Source organism: Coloeus monedula (assembly GCF_965178545.1).
Source record: "Coloeus monedula genome assembly, chromosome: 1".
NCBI lineage: Eukaryota > Metazoa > Chordata > Aves > Passeriformes > Corvidae > Coloeus > Coloeus monedula.
The window spans coordinates 105,297,492-105,317,487 of NC_138781.1; the positions used below are offsets into that span (position 1 = coordinate 105,297,492).

Below are 19,996 nucleotides of genomic sequence, written 5' to 3' on the forward strand. Positions count from 1 at the left end.
TGCAGTTATCACTCTGCCACAGGCCTTTTCATGTTTGCCAATGCACCTCTCACTGAAAAGCTGTGACACCCAGTACTGCTCCAGTAACCTCCCAAAACAAATACAGTCAGTCACTATCAGCACCTCTGATCTGCAGAAGGAGGGGGGTCAAAGAAAGCAGACTGACTCTGCAGTCCCTCAGTCAAGCCCTACCTGTTAGGCTTTTCCTGACAATAGAGCAGTTGAAGTTACCAGCTCATCAGCTTTTTCCCCAAGAGCTACAAAGTTTGCAGCATAAGCAAATTTTACAGCACTTACAATCCTAACCCCATTGTAAGGAAAGGAGTAGCTCCTATTCCTTTTGCTGTTGCCATAAACCCTGCTGAATGGCTATGCAAGCACATTTGTGCTTTTATATTTGACTTACATGTCTTCTTCACCAAGTAAAGCTAACCAGGGCAAGCTTGGCTCAGCTCATGAAATATTCACAGCACTCTAACACAATTACATGTGTATGCATATACACAGGGACATGTAATAAGTGGGAATGTTCTCACTGCTTTGAGATGAAAACTACTTTTTTTCTTTTCTCCTAAGAGTTTCTTGCTGCCCAGGGTTAAATGTAGGTCAAGCTGTCTGAGCCCATGTCTGTGGCACACAGAGCAGGATTAAACTGGAATTTTCCACTCAACTCGACTGTCAATCACTGTAATGTCTGCAAATGTTAAATTAAGCTGGAATGATCTGGTGTTGGCATTGATGGGAGTTTCTGGGGCTCAAGGATGGCATTTTGGCCTCCATGAAAAAGATGCCCTCTTTCTCTGAACAAGGGGTGGCTATGTCCTGGCTGCTTGCTCAAAGCCCTGCCAAACACAGAAAATAGCTCTGTACAAGACAGTGGGATGTGCTGGAAGTGAGCAGAGGGGAACTATACCTCGCAAGTGGAGGGACTGGGAATGGTGGTGAGGGAAAGGTTATTCCCAGCATTGCCATAGGCTGCGCTGAGACCTAGCACATACTTCTTCATGTGTGTTTCCTCATCTTTAAAATACTTCTAGCACCTTTCTGCTGCTGTTCTACAACACACTTCATAGGGGAAACCATTAAAGGATACAAAATATTTTATCTGGTTTACAGATCAGCCCCCCTTTATTAAGGAGAGCCAGCCTTTAAATGTCCCCCTCTAGCCATAGCAGAGCATCCACTGGCTTAGCATGTGGCAGCTATCCCTGGGATGGATCATGCAGTCCTGCCAAAATAAATTATGTATTTAAGGCAACTTGGAAGACCTAAGGCAAGCAGAAATTTGCAGTTAAATAGTCGCAACTACAGCATACAGCTTCCCCCTTATGTCCCCATTCTGGAGACAAGTAGGGTCACTGACTACACAGGACACTGAGAAACTCAGCTCATCAATTTTACCACATGTAAAGAATTCAGTGTTTCAGCTCTAATCCCCATTCTCAGGCACCCAGGAGCAATCATTTGGCAGCCAGTCTGGAAGAAAATGTAGAAAACAGGCAAAAAAAAATCATGCCATTTTTTAGTTTTCTTAGTCAATGTTAGAGTTCTGCAAAAGCAGCACAATGCAAACTGCACAAAAAGCAGGGCATTGCTGCAGTAGAAGCAAGCTATTAGAAGAGGATTCAGCAGTAAGGGTTTTAAAATGTGCATTTTAATTAGAACTCATTTAAAGCACAACCGATCAAAACAGTGATAATGAGAGAAGCCTAATTAATTTTTGTCTAAGTAACGAAGTCTCATTACAGAGGGGTCTTTGGAAGAAAAGGGCTTGGGATGTTAAAAACAGGGTGTTTGTAATGAGACACAATACTGCTGGGAGCCTGGAAGCCAGACCTAGAGGTTTCACAGAACTGCTGCAGCCACTATATTAATCTTTCAGCAGAAAAAAAGTAACCCTACTGAGATGAGACATCCCATTTATAGCTGAGCTCTGAGTTGCAACCATTGGCAGTGATATTAAAACACAATCAAACAGAATGGCATATTATAAACCAAATATAAATACAATTAAAACCAGATTAAGTAAAAGATCAAAGCAGCCTCAAAAAATGCAGTTTCCAGGGAGTTCAGGGTTCAGACAGTAGAGGAGGAGCAGAAGCTTGGAGATTTAGAGCACTTCTAAAGACTAAGGAACTAGCAGTTTTCTGAAGAAAAATTAAAATGCTATAGATAGAGGAGAGCAAACTCAGGGTGGTTATAGGAAAAAAATATGGTTACTTTTGACCCAAAAATAAGTACTGTAACATTTAAAGAACTAAGGTATTTCAAAAGAACAGCAGCAAGCGGAAGCCACGCGGTTGCTCTCTGAGTGGAATATAAAGGCAGCTCCATAGCAGGGTGTTAGAAGTGGGCTGGACCATGGCTCCCACAGCAGACCTCTTTCTGGAAAAGACCTGCAAGAAAGCCCCAGGTTTGAAGTACTCCTACTCAGCATCACATTGCAGCAACACAGACATCAAACTCCAGCAAGCACAGGTATAAAAGACAAACCAAGATAACTATGTTATTATAATCATGCCAAATAAAGCATCACTTTATACACTTACGAACAGAAATTACCTGTTCTTTCCCAGTTTTGTTAAGCTTTATTATGGCAAAGTGGCAGGTACCAGCCAGGGATAATTAGATTTGCAAAGATCTGTATTACCAAAGACAAGTCTGAGTGTTTCACAGGACCCTTTCATCAGGTTTCTTACTAACAGTATCATTCCTCTCTTCACCCCATTACTGGACCACAACTGCTCTCATCTTAAGCACTGGCCAAAGCAAGTCCCAGCTTTCTTAAACCAGGCTGTGAATCCCCCTCCCACAAGCCATATTTTGCATCTTCATTTTTTAATGAATTTTTGCTACTCAACGCTTTGGGGTCACTGCTTATCCCCCAGCTGGTCAGTCAGCACTGCTGTGCCAGAGGCTGCCACCAACAGCCAGGGCTTTAAATGAGATTGAGGTGGGGTTGTTAACTTAAAAGAATTGGAATCACGAGCTGGCTTAGATTAAGTGCCTAGACTTAACTACAGCGGGTGACAGGCTGTCTCCTGCTACCGCCCATCCTATGGCAGAGGCAGGGCAGAATCGCCGAGACCATCCCAGCGTTAATCACCAGAGTGTGAGGATCAGAACACTGCTCTTAAACCCTCATCAGACATCCACTTCCCAGGGCCCTCACACGATCAAGGACTGAGTCCTCTCTGATTCCCTAATGATCTGCTACCTGGTTGCCAGCAGCTAACCAGCAAGGGAAAAAGACAAGTACTCATTTTACCAAGGCCACTCTAGTGTTTCAAGCTTTTTTGTTTTTTTCACTTCAAAGGGAAAATAAATCCAACAGGAGACAAATGCATTTAATAATTTTTAATAATTTTGTGCCATGGTTTAACCACAGCATATTAAGAACAAGCATAAAATCTGTGTTTAAAACTAACAACAGCACTTAGAGCAACATCTTCCTTTAAAAGTATTGCAATAAACAGACCTTAGGTCTAAAAACTAGGACATCACCATTTGCTCAATTAAAAGAGTCAGATACACAACAGTTGAAATCTTTTTCTGTATATAACTGGGAGTTACGGTGGAAAATAAGCAACAAATTAATTGTGTTAAACAGAAAATAAAATTAAAAAAAAAAAATAAAGCAAGCCAGGTTTGTCACAGCATCACATGAACAGCTATTGAGAAATTCCAATACAGTTGTAAAAAGACTTACTTGTTTTTAATAGCTTTGTTTTACAACAATAAATTTTAAAAGAAAGATTAAATATTGTTGATAGTGCTGTACATATTTCAGAATAGCTTGAAAGAAAATGGACAAAAATAAGAGATGTGTTGAAAACGTGATCTTGAAAGCCACAATGTTGGAAATACAAAAAAAATATTAAAAATCCATACAGCAATAAAGCATTTTACACTGTAAATTAACTAGCAAGAAACAACAAAGAAAGGGTAACACTCTAAAACCAGGCATTTGATGGTTAATTTTGAGTGTTAACAGCCTGACTGATGTACATACCATTGTGAAATGCTCTGAGCACAGCAGCATTGGGCAGTTGAGAGTTATACAAAGATAAAACCCTATCGACGCTTATGTAGTCTTTATACTATAAGTAGAAAAGCTTTGTTAAAGAATATTAAAGTCATTTTTTAAAAATTATTATTATTATTTTTGCTGTCCAGGTCTATGGTGCCTGAGGCTCTCGTAACTTCTGCTTATAGTCCTTTTAAAATCTTGGCTGCCTGCTGTGCTTTGTGGTAAATGGAAAAGCGTGAACACAGCTGTGAATACACTTAATAGATAGTCTGGTCTTTCCACTGCAGCTTCAAAGCAAATTAGTGCCTCTAAAAGGAGACATGCTCATGTTTGGTCCACTCAATATGCATGTTTTGTTACGATAAATCCTACTCTAGATTCCTCCAGCAGGAGGTTTACTCTGTACAGTCTTCCTAGTCAAGGCCTGGGGTTTTTTGTTTGCTTTTCTTCTTTCATGCACAGAAGTGGTACTGCAGTGCAAACAGAAACGTGAAGGTGGCCAGGCAAGGCACACTTCCAAAACAATTACTCCATGCCTTGACAAACAAGAAATGAATTAACAAGTGACAATCACGAAATACGCATATTTACCTATGGTACATGCTTACTGACAGAACAGCTCCACGTACTGAAGGATGTGATGACACAAGCTATCTGTAAGGGCTTGATGATGCAGAACTGGCCATAAAAAACTTAACACACTTCTTTAAAACAAAAAAAACTAAAACAACCATGATCAACATTCAGATAGATGACTCCTGTGAGGGCTTTTAAAAGATATTTACAGACAAAAGTGTAGATGATGCTTCAGGCTGACAGAGAAGCAGTGAAGGACCGTGCCCCAAGGCACCATCCTCCAGTGTGACGGACTGGGTTGAAAGCCCACTCAAACCAGAGGAAGCCCCACCACTAACTTCACTGGCCCTGGGTAAGGCCCCCTGAGTTTTAGCGCAGCGCTTTGCGAATCATCTGAGCAACCAAACCAAAACGCCATCCCAAACGTCTCCCAACGCCTTGCTACCTTACATCTGTGGTTAAAGCCTGGCAAGTATAAAAAAGCTACATACAGACATGAGTATCTATGAAAGATTAGTCAGTATCCATCTGTGAGAGGACGAGTCTGTCTCAGACCGATAAACTTTTATGTCACCTACTGTCCTCGGATAGTTAGAACAAACAGTTTAGAAAAATAAGTACAGCATCTGCAAGTCCCTACACTAGAACTTCATGTTGAGTTTTCCTGAGGTATTTGCTTTACTGAAGAGCGTGCGGGGGCACAGGGATGGAGAGCCAAATGCAGGGAGACGCCGGGGGAGAACCAAACTGCCAAGGGAGCCTGGCAGGAAGCTGAAGTGTCAAATTACTTCCCACACCACTTCCCAGGTTGGGTCTGAACAGGTCTAAGCATTTCTCTGTAATCTTAAATATGAACCTGGGTTAAGCCATTGCTGTCAGAGGCCAACACAGCAGCAGAGCTGCCAACTCAAAGCTCCCACTCAAACCCTGCATTCAGCTCGCTACCAGCTGCGGCTGTTCTTGTCCACCCTGCAAGAGCACAGGTCACCAGCGAGTTCATCCACACCCCAAGCCCAAGGACAGTCTGTAGTGGCAGCATGGCAAACCAGTTGTGGGCACAGAGCAAGGACTGGCTGCTGTCACAGAACTCTCATTGGCCTAGTTTTGACTTTGCAGGGATGGTTTGGGTCAGTTCCCACTTGTCTGAGCTTCACTTCACATCGAGGATGTGATTAAAAAGGTTCAAAAAGTTCTAGCCCATTTCTAATTTAAAAAAAAAAGGTAATCAAGGACAGTAATAAATAATGTATCTGCTGGAGAAGTAGTAACTAATACTGGTCCAACTCAGCAATAGCAAGGCAACAACCAATACAAGAAGCATCTAGTTGCAAGGTTAAAGCTGTGGAGGTTTTGTTTGTTTTGCTTTTTCCTTTCTTTTTAAAGTGACACATTAAAAAAAAAAAAAAGAAGGAATCTTCACAGCAAAGATGCATCAAACGACTAATTGCTATACACAGACAAGTCAAAAAGGATTTGTTTAACCTTTTTCCCTTATGATATTATATTGATATTTAATAGGAAAATAAAATACATAGACTTTTTGTCATTTGTATGCATTCATTTGCAAACTTTCTTACAAAAAAAGGACCAAGCACAGATTGGCATTCAAAGTCTATGCCATTTTTTTGTGTTAAAATTGGTATAATCTGTACATTATCTTACAGTATTAACAACATCTATTTGTTTTTGTATGTTTGTTTGTTCTACCCATTGGGTAGGATATGTGCATAATATATTCAAGTTATACACAGCACCATACAAAGAAAAAAATACAAACCAGAAAAAAAGACAAACAACTGAAAAAGCACCATTTTAAGTGAGGCACAACAAAGGTGGGAGTGTAAGGCCTGATGCAAAGCCCCCTGAAGTTGGCAAGAGTCTTCCTACCAACTTCAGCAGGCTTTGGATCAGGCCCTCTTGAGTGCAAGGGGATTCCTATCTGCTCAGACCTGGACATGAGGCACCTTAGTTGCTTACAAACTATGGACATGCAAACCTCCTCAAAATTATATCTAATAAGGATGTGTTTAATTTATTAACAAACCTACCACAGCAGACAGACAAGCACAAACCAAGGAGAGAAAGGAAGAAGAAAAGAGACAGCTTCATCACCCAGGAGATCCTACACACACCATGTTGTTTCAGAAAGCTCACACACCAAACCACTTAAAAACAGCAGCAGCAGCAGCAGCAACATAGCAAAGAAATGACAGTGTCATCTCTGGCAGTAAATCACACGGCTGTCAGAGGGAAGGGGAAGTATATCTAGGTTACGGTTTTGTTCTTTTATTGTTATCAACATAAAAAGGTAAGCTCTTTTATAGCAAGAAAGCAATGCTAGCAATACCCAGGTTGCTTGTGTTCAGTCTAAAAACAGAAGAGACACCAGCAAGGCAGAAGTAAGAGCCAGGAGAGTTTGTGACACTTCTCAATACCAAATTGTCCTTGGTCTTCCCTTTCAAAAGCAGGAGAACTGTACTGGGTGATTACAAAAACAGCATTAGCAGCCCTAAAATACATTTAATGCCAATGACAATTTCAAGGAAACATCAGTAGGCTCCTCCACTGCATGTCTGTGGGACTAAATAGTGTGGCAAAGCACTTCATTGAAACACCTACACTTCAGTTTGCTGGGAAGAGGCAGCACAGGTCTGATACTGGTTTTGGAGGATGAACTTAGTGGTGCAGCTTCTGTTAATTCCCCAGAGCTGTACCAAGAAAACTACTCTTTTTTTTTGCTGGTGCAAGTGTGCATTGTTAGGGCTGGCAAAAGCCCCACTGGGCAAACAGAGGTGGGTCGAAAGGTAATTTTCATCCCTGATTACTGAGGACAGGCTGGCAAACAACGTATTAACTATGAAAAAAATCTTACCAACATTTTCAGCCAGCACACTCTCAAAACGTTTAATTTTGTAACAAAACATACAGAACAGTTTTTGGACAGGAAACCTCTCTAAGTTCAACACATCCTCACAAGGGACTTCTCCATGTTCTAAAAGGCCTCAACAGGTCTGACAACTCAGTAAGACTGCCTCTTTCCAGGGACTGAAATGATTGACACATTTGGGGCTAGTGTAGGAGAAAAGCTGTAATTACACTGGTTGGCAAACAGGAAACACAGTGCAGGGAAAGACCAGATATGTGTAATTAAATTATGTGCAACAGCCTTTATCTAAAAAGCAAAGATGTAATCAAAAGCCAGCCCTCATCTGAACCCACTGCACAGAAGGATCACTTGGTTCTCATCATCAGCTAGGTCTGGAAAAACATGCTTATGAGACTGAGAGTACACTAAGTGTATTTCCTTCCTGTACATCAATACATGAGGTCTGCATTGCAGTCATCCCAAAGCGCAAAGACTTTTCAAAGCTCACTCAAAAGGAGAGAGAGCTGTTGGATGCAAGATGCACAAGCATACCACATGACAGGCAAGAACTGGGGCAGCAAGAAACCCCCCTACTGATAAAAACATAGGTCATGACATTTACAGGACTGAGAAGCAAATATTCCTCAAGCTTCCAAATGACCTGCCATTGTTCCTGAGAGCACAACATACAGCCATTTAGCACTTCTGGAAGGTGATCATGGAATAGCAACTAGCACAGAGATAATCAAGGGGACAAGTTTGCATGCAGGTCTGTATGTGCACGGACATGACTTAATGGCAATGACCAGAGAGAACCTGTGAATAATCCTAAATACTTTCAAATGTGCCAGCAAGCCTTTTCTTTATCCTTGGAAAAAAAAAAAAGGCAAAGAAAAATATTGACGTATATCTGTTTTTCACCAGCATACTATTTTTTCTTTGCCTACGAAATCAGGTTACCTTAGCTACCATGAGGGTTCAGGGAAAGAGTCAGAGAAAGGTTAGCAATCAATCTTCTCCAAAACATTCCTTACAGATCAGAGCACCAGTTTTAAGGTCCAATATCTCACTACCTGGCAGGGTTAGAAACAACCGCCTCTAACAGCACTGTTCCAGACACAGGGCTCCCCAGCAGGACAAGGATTTCTTCTCTATTGCAAAGAAATGCATTCTTTACTAAGCAATGTAATTTTGCTCCTTACCCTTCCGTGCACCCCATTCACAGAAGAAAAAAAAAAACTCTCAATGACACTTTTTAAAAAAATATACCTGCAACAAGAACATTCAGAGATTGGGAATAACAGAAGCAGCTTCCAGTTGGGACAAACTGGTGGAAGAAGTGGACAAGCAGTAATAAAAAGCCAAATGAAGCACAGCTTAACCCATGGTTCCTGCAGATTCCACGACTGCAGGAATGCAAACATCTTCCTCACTAGCTATCCAGAACTTGTACACGGGGCACGTGCTTGAGTTTTCATACTTACAAGGGAAAATCATGCTGTAATAAAGTCCCATCAGCCCAAGACTGGGCTAAGCGCACAGTTCATCAGTGACAAGACCAGGAGTAGCCTAATTAGATCCTCCCTGATGAAAACATCATACTATGCAAAGTCCTGTGAATTCTGCACGTGCCACACATGCCAGCAAAGGGATCTGAACACTGCACTGTTGGCTGGGTAGCCCTCTTCTCATCCCTCACTCACATCTCTTAAGCAGCATCACACTCAGCCTGCTTGTCCAGCACTGAGAGGAGCCCAACAACAACTGTGCTAGACGTAGGTACAGAATTAGAGCTAAGTGCCAAGTGCTCCATTGGTACACTGGGAGAGAAACCTTTTTTTTCTGTTGCTAAACCCACCACCTTCTCTAGCCCTGAAAGATCATATGAAAACACCACAGATGGGGCATATTTAGCATCAAGAAGGGAGCCATGCCAAGCCACATAAGGGAAAAATTAATCCTTGCAGTAGGACAGAGGTCACAAAGCTTTATTTCATAAAGGACTTTTAAAAGAAAGAATAATCTTTTAACCTGAAAATTTCTAAAGTAGGGACATCTCTACACTGAATTTTGGGAACACGGGTTACTGGGCAAAGTCAGAAGATGCAACGAGAATTCAGGCAAATATGATCCATCACATAGGAAACACCACACACATATGTGGGTTTTGTGCATGAGACACATAAACCAGAACACCAGTATGGAGGTAAAAGCTACACAATTAATGCTACAATGTTTGCAGAAATCTTTTATAATTTATACAAAGTTTCATGGAGTGGCTCTGGAATACAGTCTTATCAGGTCTGGATATTTTCAAAGCTCATCCTCCATAAATGCTTCATAGAATTACCTATCTTCAGAGCTCTCCAATTTCTAAGCCTGTAAAGACTGCTATGTAGGTATTTCTTTTACCACTCTGTTCTGTTATCAAGAGCAGATTCTCTACCACTTCACCAGAAGAAAAAACAGAAAAACAGTGTTTCAGTGTTACACTCTTGGCTGCCTTTCCATTGGAGAGCACTAGTATCTGCCTGAAAATAGCCTATTTACTGCTAAGAGACCCCAAAACAGAAGTAGCAGATTGCAAGCTCACCTGTAGCAAGTAAACTAGTCACTGCACTCCCAGAGCTGAGAGGTTCTGTCTGCACATTACATTTGGAAAAGCAGAGCATGACATTAAGCCATTGGAGAGTGTCCAAAGGAGGGCCATGACGATGATGAAGGGCCCCAAGAGGAAACTGTATGAGGAGTGGCTGAGGTTATTTTGTTTGTCCAGCCTGGAGAAGAGGAGGCTGAGGGGAGATCTCACTGCAGTTACAACTTCCTCATGGGGGAAGGACGAGGTGCAGCTACCGATCTCCTCACTCCGGTGAGCAGTGACAGGACCCAAGGAAATGGCTGGAAGCTGTGCCAGGGGAGGTTTAGGATGGGTATTAGAAAAACGATCTTTAACCCAGAGCGTGGTTGGGCTCTCCAGGGAAGTGGTCACAGCAGCGAGCCTGGGAGAGTTCAAGAAGTGCTTGGACAATGCTCTCAGGCACATGGTGTGACTCTTGGGGACGGTTCTGAGCAGGCCCATGAGTTGGACTCAAAGATCCTGATGGATCTCTTCCAACTCAGCACATTCTATGATTCTAGGATGAGAAGACGAAGATGCAAGAGGAGATGCAACTACCAGGTGAGCAAATACTACGTTATTTTTAAACAAATCTTTCCTAAAGAACTGGAAAATGCTACCTTTTCCATGCAGAAAACCTTTTCTCAGCCAAGGAAAATTAGGAGACAGCATAGTGGACAATGTTAATGGGAAGTGCATAAATCCACCAGCATGCAGGGTGGGCAAAAGATAGCAAAGGGCTGTTTTTAAAGTACGTTCCCAAGAGGTGACTTTGAAGGCAACTTCAAGGCTCACTTTGCTGAGATCTGCACATGGGGAAAGTTGGTCTTCAACCAGCCCAAGCCAAGGGCCCAATCCAGGTGTGCTCTGCCATGACAACTGAGTTCCAGCTCTTCTCACCTGAAGGCTTCTCAACTAACCAATCCTCATTTAGGCAACAGCACAATATCTCTGTAGGCACACACATTCTCTGGCTTAAAGGCTCACTCCTGAAGAGACAAAAGTCACTGAAGACCAAAACCAACATTTGCTGGCTTTGTCTTCTGGTTGCATTTTGGTTGTTTGTTGTTTTTAACTAAGAATTATGTTCATAGGTTGTTCGCAAAAATCTGATTTCACAGCTTTTATTCCCAGGAATCAGACAGTGATGAGAACCCCAGCTGACTGAAAGCCACCTAGTCATCTTCTAAAGACCTGTCCTGTGGGTCTGAGAGGAAAAAAACCCAAGTCAATCCCACCACACAATCTCTATCTCTCTCTTCAATTAATACATACGATAAAAGGCAGCTTTACTCTGCACTACCAGCATGACTCAGATCAAAGTAACAATTACAGAGACAAATGGGGCTGTGTATTCAGACTAACAGTTATACAAAAGTTTTCTAAACTAGAATAAAATCAAACTACCTTATGAAGAAAACAAATCTACACTGAGGCCCAAAAGACACACACACACACACGAAGACACACACACACAGTTTTGGCATTAAAACTCTGCATAGATCAAAGATGCACTTCAGTTATCAGAGCCCCCCGTGTACAGAAGTCCTGCAGAAATCCAGCCTCTAGCCATGGGACCAGGGCATCGGTGCCCTTGGGGCACTCAACGGCTGCTGCCCGCAACCAAGCACAAGGCTCAGGAAAATAGAAAAAAGTGAAAAGATCTTAAAGTAAAAGGGTCTATGACACACTCATACACCTATATATTAGAAACTATCCAAGCTAAGACTCTAAAGATTCTTACTTTTCAGTCCATTTCCAAAATGCATTTTAAGTGCAATTTGTGCTTTTTCATGTGCTTGTGATGCCACTATCACCTTTTGTCAACCGAGTTCCGGCGCTGCGTGTGCTTCCACACAGGAACAGCCAGTGAAGAAACACCCCACATGCCACGACACAGGCAGATCACTTTCCAGCTACTCTCCAGGCCAGTATAGCAAAAATCAGGGCTTACAGACACTTGGTTAATACACGAGCCACCTTTACCCATGAGCGCAGTCCCGCCGGCATAATGCAGATGTCACGCACCCACAAGGGTTTCCGCAACAGGGCCCAGAGCAAAAGGGTTTGTAGGGAGAATTCCCGGTGCTCCCATGTCCCTGCCAGGGATGCAGCAGGAGCCGGGCACCACTGCCACGAGAGCTCTCAGTACTGCTGCAGAAACACCACGGGGGGTTTAGCCACAAGGGCCCCCTTCACTTCACCAGGATGGACCTCCAGGACTGAACTTCAGCATCTGAAAGGATGAAATGGAGAGCGAAAACCACAACAGTCTCACGTATCTGAACAGCAGTGCAGGGGAAAAAAAATCCCACCCTGCATATCCAAACAATTTATTGCATAACGTCATGATATGTGACTAAATACATTTCAGGCTACAGCGAGGACAAAAATCTCTGGAACGGTGATACTGCATTATGAAAAGGAAAAGAATGGCAGCACTTAGAATCGATACAAATCAATACATCTGGGAATTTTTGTTTTGCCATTTATAAAAGAAATAGTCTACACTGCAAAACAGCTAAACCTTAAGTCATGGAAAATGCTGGGATTTCATATTTGCCTTCTTCCAGCCAAAAGTCTCCAAGACATTTCATTGATACACCGTTATCTGAATGCAAATTATTGCAAAGACAAGTGTCCCTGTATTTCTTGAATTGTAAAAGTCAAGAGATGTTAGGCTAAGTCCTGTCCCCATCTTCTAGCAAACCCGGGGGGAGGGGGCAAACTCCTCCAGATTACTTCTGGGGCTCTATCATTATTCCACAGGTGAAACGACAACATATAGAAGAACTTCACATAAAACAGTTCCCTCATATATATTTTTTTAAAACATTAAGATAGTGCAACTTTTTAAAACACATTTATCACAACACAAATTAATTCCTTGCATTCATCTAAGTTCTCAACTTTATACCTTGGCACACAGAACAGGAATTTTGTTTCATATTAAAAAAAATTCACACCCTGGGAGAAAAAAAAAAGCAAACTGGCCAATTCTTCCCCCATTTATGTAGCAAAACCACCTTCTTCCTTCTGCCATTCAGTGAGTATAAAACAGGCTGTACAAGCCTCATTTCTGTGCTAAGTTAACTTTTAGAATTAAATAATTGAAATAGTTTATTAAAAAAAAAATAACATATCCCCCCCCTCCCCTGAAACACTGCTTGTAGACAAACTGAATGGAAGTTTGTGTTTCTTTCAATTTGCTTTGCATGCAATTCCCCTGAAAGGAATCAGAAACAAAGAACTGGTTTGCACGTTTGGTTTTACTCAGTTGTACCACGTGAAACGTAACAACACTGTGCACCGGAGCACGGGGGTCTTCCTCCACCGCCCTGCTTGGATCTCCTGTCTTCAGTCCAAATGCACCTGGGCGGGTAACTTAGACCAGGTTTCCTGGTTTCCGGTCTTGGCCTTTGCTGGGGACTATTGTGCTCTCTGAATTGTTCTGCTGAAACTGAAGTCTGCTCCCCCTCTGCGAGGAAGGAGGCATGTTGCTGTGCTGGTGATGGAAAAAAGAGGAGCCTGGGTAATGCCCCATGACCTCGCTGTACGTGGGGGGTGGTCCTTCCATCCTTCCATTACTGCTATAGTTGGTTGCACTTATGCCCGAATTGCTGCTGGGTGGGCAGGGACCCCCATTGTACATCGAGATGTCTATCAAGTCGCTATCAAAAATGGTTCGGTTGGGCGGCGCCCTGACGGATTCCCGGTTGAGCTCCATTTGCTGCTCGGGGTCCCGGAGCTGCAGGGTGCACGGGCCCTGGTACGGCGGTGGCTCTTCCCCGTCGGAGAGGGAGATGGTGGGAGGAAGGTCAATCTCATGCTGCATGTAAGGGTAAGTGGGCTGGAAGCGACTGAAACGGTCCCGCTGCATAAAAGATGGGGTGGTAAACCTGTCCCTGGACCTTGGGGCGTACATGATCTGAAACGGGAAGAGAGACACGCGTGACTCCACATCTGCACAAAGCACTGTGCGTGCTCTGCATTTACAACAAACTCATAAAACACAGAATGCTGCTTTTTGCCACCTGTCTGAAGTGTAAACCCAGCAGATACCATGCACATGTGCTGCCACACACCTGCATGTGAAGAGGCAAAAGGTGCAGGAAGGATCCAGCACACCTGAGAACAGCTTCACAAAGGAAGACCAAGACCCCACACAGCTCCTTCTGACATTAAAACATTCTGAGCAAAAAGCAAATGATTCTGTTTCTGAAACCAGGAAACTAATTCTCTCTAGTCTCAGTAACTGACTAGTTCTACAACAGTGTCCCAATACTGAATTTCAGCTGCAGTCTGAGCTTCCCCCTCCTACTCAGAGCTAATGCATCGCCAAAGAATTCAGATGGTCATTTTAGTACATTTTGTAAAGGCTCGGCATATCTCACGCCTTCACTGTCAGAGTGTATCAGGTGTCCTCCCCCTCAGTTCTCAGCCAGAACTCAGCCTCTGGGGAGAACCTACAAAGCTTCTGCATTGTGATGGAAAATATGTCCCTGGTAAATTAAACCCTGGAGAAGGCCAGGCTTTAAAAAAGGAAGGGTTCAAGATATTCTGTGAGGTGCTATTGCTCCTCACTTGGTCTATCCCAGATCTGGATCCCAGACACAGCAGCTTCTCAGCCCTTGATTGATCGAACTGCTCTTCTCTTTTTTGGATCCCTGCAGGGTCTTCAAGCCCTGACATTCACAGATACAGGGCCAACCACCAGGAAGTTCTGCTGTTTGTCACAGGACAGCTGGATCACTCAGAGCAATACACCCACAAATTATTACACAGACAAGAGATGTGTGCTAGCTGGAAGATGGGAGACACTGGTGATAGGATACGTGTTGTAAATCCAAGAAAAATTCAGGGACAAGAGGAACTGGTCTCCCAGCTTCCAGTGAATACTCAAATTACTGAGCCACTGCATGAAAGAGACACACCTCCACCACTTACTTGTGAATGCCTACTATAACACAGGGAGTTGCTGATGGAGATGAGGTGTCAGGTAGGCAGAATTTTATTCTTGTAATGAAAAGGTCTCAGGCATTTATGAAATGCACATTAAGGCAGGCTTAGATGACCATGTGAATTACACTGAGAAAGCATTCTTTACGAAAAATAGATGCATGTTTTTGAAAGGAACCAAATATACATTACAGGAAGAAAAAGAAAGCACTTGGTGAAGATAGTCAGAAATCTGTCAGTACCTCTGAAGCACCCTGGCGCGAAACTGAGCTTTCTGAAGGCCACAAGCACCCCTCCTGAAATGTGGAAGAAACAACAAAATAGAAAAAATTAATAAATCACATCACCATTCTGCCTCGTTATCACAGCTCTTACCAGCAATCATCTTCTAAGGACTGGCTGTCTCCAGGAGCTAAACAAGCAACATCCCACCCCTTTCTTTCCAAAACACAAGCAAAGAGCAGCTCTGCTCCCAAGCAAGTCAAGCTTGGTCTGTTTTGCAAGTGCCAAAATGTCATCCACAGCACCCAGCCCCACAGGCCATAAGGATGCAGCAAGCTGGTGGTGGCTACAGGAGTGTGGCAACACGAGGAGATGACAGGAGACACCTGTGAGCTGAGCAGGTACCTGTCACCTCCCAAACCAGCAAGGGTGGAAGGTCTGACAAAGCTGCCAGCCAGGATCCCAATTACACACCATGGGCAAAACAGTTCACAACAAAACCTGGTGTCTGTAATCTCAGTAAAGTGACAGACGCTAAATCCAGGGATAATCTGGTCAAAACTGTCAGCTGCCCAATTCCCACCATAAACAGTAGTTAAAGCAGCTGAGGTTTCAGTCACTTCTCCAACCACTTCTCCAACCACCTTCTCAGGTTGAAATATTTCCCACGCCTTGAAATGCTATTCTGACATTGCACCAGCACTCAGGGCAGAATAAAAGGGTGAAGAACAGTATGTCAATAAGAGAAAATAGCTTAAGGTGTATCATCATTTTTCTCCTCAATTAATTGTTTAGAGTAGCAGTAACTCCCACAATGAATTTATTTCACTGGAAAATTGTGAAGCTGAAAAGGACATATCAGAGCAGATATAAAGCACAGAACTTCAATCTTGGTGCACAAAGAAAAAATCAAAATATTGTATGGTCATGACTATTTTCTTGATGCTAATTCAAGTTTTACAGACATAAGAAATTTCAGGAACTGGAAGGAAAATGCATACTGTCCCCAAAAGCATTACCATGTATAGACTGCTTCCAAATCTTACTGTACTGCTTCTTCTCACCATAGCATCTTTCAGCATATTTCAGATGTAAAAATAGACCCAACTAGATGTTCATCATGACACTCAGAGACCAAAAGCCGTCTGTGATCCTGTCAGGAGAGTCCACCGCAGAGGAAAGCTGCTCTAAGAGTACTCTCCCACAGGATTCAGCTGCTAAGGGAAATGCTTTGAATAGCAAAGCTGGTACACTTCTCTTCTGTAGCTTTAGAGAGCAAAGACAGAGAGGCTGACAATTGCAATTATTTACAACTACCCCAAGTATTCCCCTTTGCAAAGACATGAAAAACGATCTTATAAAGATTCATGTATTTCAGTGCCTAGATAAAGTTCTGTCAATTGAAGAAATTGTAACTGTGTAACCATACACATACATTTATATACATACTTGTACACATATTCCTTTCCATTCCTTCAGCACCCAGGTGCCCTCATTTTGAAATATCTGAGGGTATGTTTGCACAATTAAAGGCAACCAGGTTATCAGCAGTTCACCCAACAGGCTCCAAACACATTACAACTGTTTGTAAAACGTATTAGTCGAAGCTAAACTTCTCAATTAACTGCCCCTGAGTTACAGACTCAGAAGAGAAGAAAAAAGGCAAAACCAAGAACCCAACCCAGATAGAAATAAAATCTACCCCCACCACTCATATTATTTAAAACTCCCTTATGAAAGGGCGTTGATGACATGGAAGTGGAAACGACTCCCATCCTAGGGCCCATTTCCCCAAAAGCAAGAGAGTGAGATGAGCTGAGGGAGATGGCGCAGCATATGGAGAAAAATTTCTTGCATGGAGATGGAATGGGACCTGCTCACTAAGCCAAGACTCCCAGATCTGGTACCAGCCAGGCCTAACAGAAATAACATGTTAGAAGAGAGGAGTTGCCTGTTACTTCTACTGCTGATGCCTGAATCCCAGAAAAGTAAAAAGCCCTGCCTGGAGGTACCGCAGTTGCTACAGGGATCCCACCGAATGTAACCAGGGCACTGGGACAGCCACACCAAGATGAAGCCAAAGGAACCCAAGCCTCTCCCCACTCTGGGATAACTACTTGAGAAGGTAAACATCTTGGGATGCAGTTGAACTTCGAGGCTGTGAGATCCTTAGGATGCAAGGATACGTAACAATATCGTTCCTGTGACAGTATGTCCTACAGTCTACCTGTAGCTCCTCCCTTTCCTGAGATTTCCCCCAGAGAGAGCAGCAGACTGAATAAATGATTTGGCAGCAGCCAACCCCCAGCAAGACCTCTATCCCAGGAGCCAGAAGAACTCCCCAAGCAGATGGCTGGGTAACGTGCTCAGCATGCCCACACTTGGAAAATACCAGGCTCACACACGTGCATACCAGCCTCACCACGGCTGGTCCAGTGACACAGCACAGAATTCTCCCCTCACCAAGTCCAGACTAACTGACCCAACACAGGAGTTTCTGTCCTGAAATCACTGCATCTACCACAGGAGATTTATTGCCTACCTTTCTTGAATCTTTATTTAAGGGAAGTTCTCCCTTCCCTGCACTGGGTAGATACAACCTAACCCAAGGGTTGGTTCCCACCACCTCCACTGTTCTTGGGGTGACAGTGAGGGCTTTAAATGCAAAGAAAGTGTTGCAGAAGAAAAATATCCCCATGACTACACCCCTCCACCCCGAGAGATACAGATTTAGGAAATAATGTGCTGGGACCAATATGACCAATCCAGAGTGACTTACACTGAGGGAAAGTGTTATGTCTTGCTCTCTGCTTGTCCCTGTGCTTACAGACCTTCCTTTGAAAGCTCAAATGCTTCCCCTGTGCTCTTATCAGTGAAAATCAGATGAGAACTGACAGCATTTGTATTTATATTAGGGATTTGTACAAGTAGGTATCAGGTATGTGCAAACAAGGCAAAACCTGAGCAAATGCAATGTACCCATATTTTGATGAGGGCAGTATCTCATTTACCTGCTTCTTATAGATTGTCAATAGCTAGGCCACCTCAACTTGCTCCTTGTTCAAGAGACTTCAGACACAAGCTTCAATACTTAAAAGTAACAGGGAGAGAAAGCTTATGCATTCACTCCCTATAGTGTATTCATTTTTAACATTGTTAGGCTTTGGAATGAAAATCCTAGCATCTACCAATAACACCAAGCAAGAAAAATGTTAGGGATACACCTATGTCTTTTGCTGACCATTGCCAGTTTTGAGTTTCACCATAATTTACAGAAATTAATTCTGTGATTAGGTTTTGAAATAGCAGCATCATTTAATAAACCCAGCTCAGTGATTACTTAATTATCTCATGGTGATGATTATTTAACTCATTATTTAGAGCTTAGGAGACACCATAAGGCTAGAATAATTTGCTATTTCATACTTTACAAAGCTGTAGAGCCTCTAGAACTAAACAGTGTAAGAAGATGGCTTTTTGAGGGCATTTTTAAACACTGGAGCACACACTGTCATGCAACTGCCTCAGCTGAGCATCAGCCCATTGACAGCCAGCAGGAAAGACATGTACCAGAAGAACGATTTTTAACTCGGGAGAGATTATAGGCAAAATTTTACAGGCAGTAAAAAATTTTCCTCAAACTGTTATAAAGCAAAAGGACCCCTGTGCTGGGATAGCTGGGATATAGTTAATTTTCTTCATAGTAGCAAGTATGAGGCTATGTTTTGGATTTGTGAGGAAAACAGGATTGATGACCCAGGGATATTCTCATTATTGGTGAGTGGTGCTTACAGAGTCATGGCCTTTTCTGCTCCTCACCTCACCTCACCAGCGAGGAGGCTGGGGGTGCACAAGGAGCTGGGAGAGGACACAGCCAGGACAGCTGACCCCACTGACCAAAGGGACATTCCAGACCATATGGCATCACAGTCAGTATATAGAGCCAGGGAAAGAAGAAGGAAAGGGGGACTTTGGGAGCAAGAGCATTTGTCTTCGCAAGTCACTGTTACACACCATGGAGCAGCAATGTCCTGGAAATGGATGGAGCCTTGCCTGTTCCTGGGAAGTGGTGAATGAATTCCTTGTTTTGCTTTCCCTATTAAACTGTCTTGATCTCAGCCCATGAGTTCTCACTTTTACCCTCTTGATTCTCTCCCCCAGCCTGCTGGGAGCAAGTGGCTGCGGGATGCTAAGTTGCCAGGTGAGGTTAAACCATGACAATCCCATATAATCCAAACTTTTCTTTTTTTGCTGACTGTTAAGGAGATTTACAGGCTTTCTCCACTATTAAGTTTCTGTGAAATAGAACTCTGCCTGAAATGATGTTTTCTGAGAAACAAAAGCCAGTTTTTCACTTTCTAAAATGCATTACAATTATAAGAAGGTCCCTCTTTTCCCCTTAACATAGGTTTTTATTTTATTTTTATACAAAAATGTACACAAGCATACACAAATATATATACACACTTCTTTTGCAAGTGAAATGTTCCAGATAGCAGTGTAGTTTCTGATTTTGGCCCTAGGTGGTACATTACACCACATTAAAGTAGTGTCTTGCAGAAAACACTCCAGGAAGGCACAGGGGCTCATTCCTCCCGTCTCTTCCTGGGTGATACGGACCATCATAGCTTTGAAGACAGCAAAACAAGCAAAACAAACTATTGTGTTGTCCCCAACAGAATGATGAATATACCAGCAGGACTGCTCGTTCCTTTAAAAGCTATTC

The 19,996-nt window shown here is 42.9% G+C and overlaps 1 protein-coding gene across 6 annotated transcripts in view; it reads right to left on the minus strand.

Moving 5' to 3' along the window:
* Positions 1 to 3,445: 3,445 nt before the first annotated feature.
* The window catches only part of LDLRAD4 (low density lipoprotein receptor class A domain containing 4), a 239,403-nt gene continuing 222,852 nt past the window's right edge, over positions 3,446 to 19,996 (minus strand). For 5 of the 6 annotated variants that reach the window (XM_082286792.1, XM_082286797.1, XM_082286796.1 and 2 more), the window contains 2 exons: positions 15,291 to 15,344; positions 3,446 to 14,017 (listed from right to left, as the gene is read on the minus strand). In XM_082286792.1, the coding sequence (XP_082142918.1) occupies positions 13,475 to 14,017; positions 15,291 to 15,344 (597 nt within the window). In that variant the 3' untranslated portion in view covers positions 3,446 to 13,474. The remainder of the gene's footprint in view (positions 14,018 to 15,290; positions 15,345 to 19,996) is intronic. The other variant, XM_082286793.1, reaches the window with a different exon arrangement.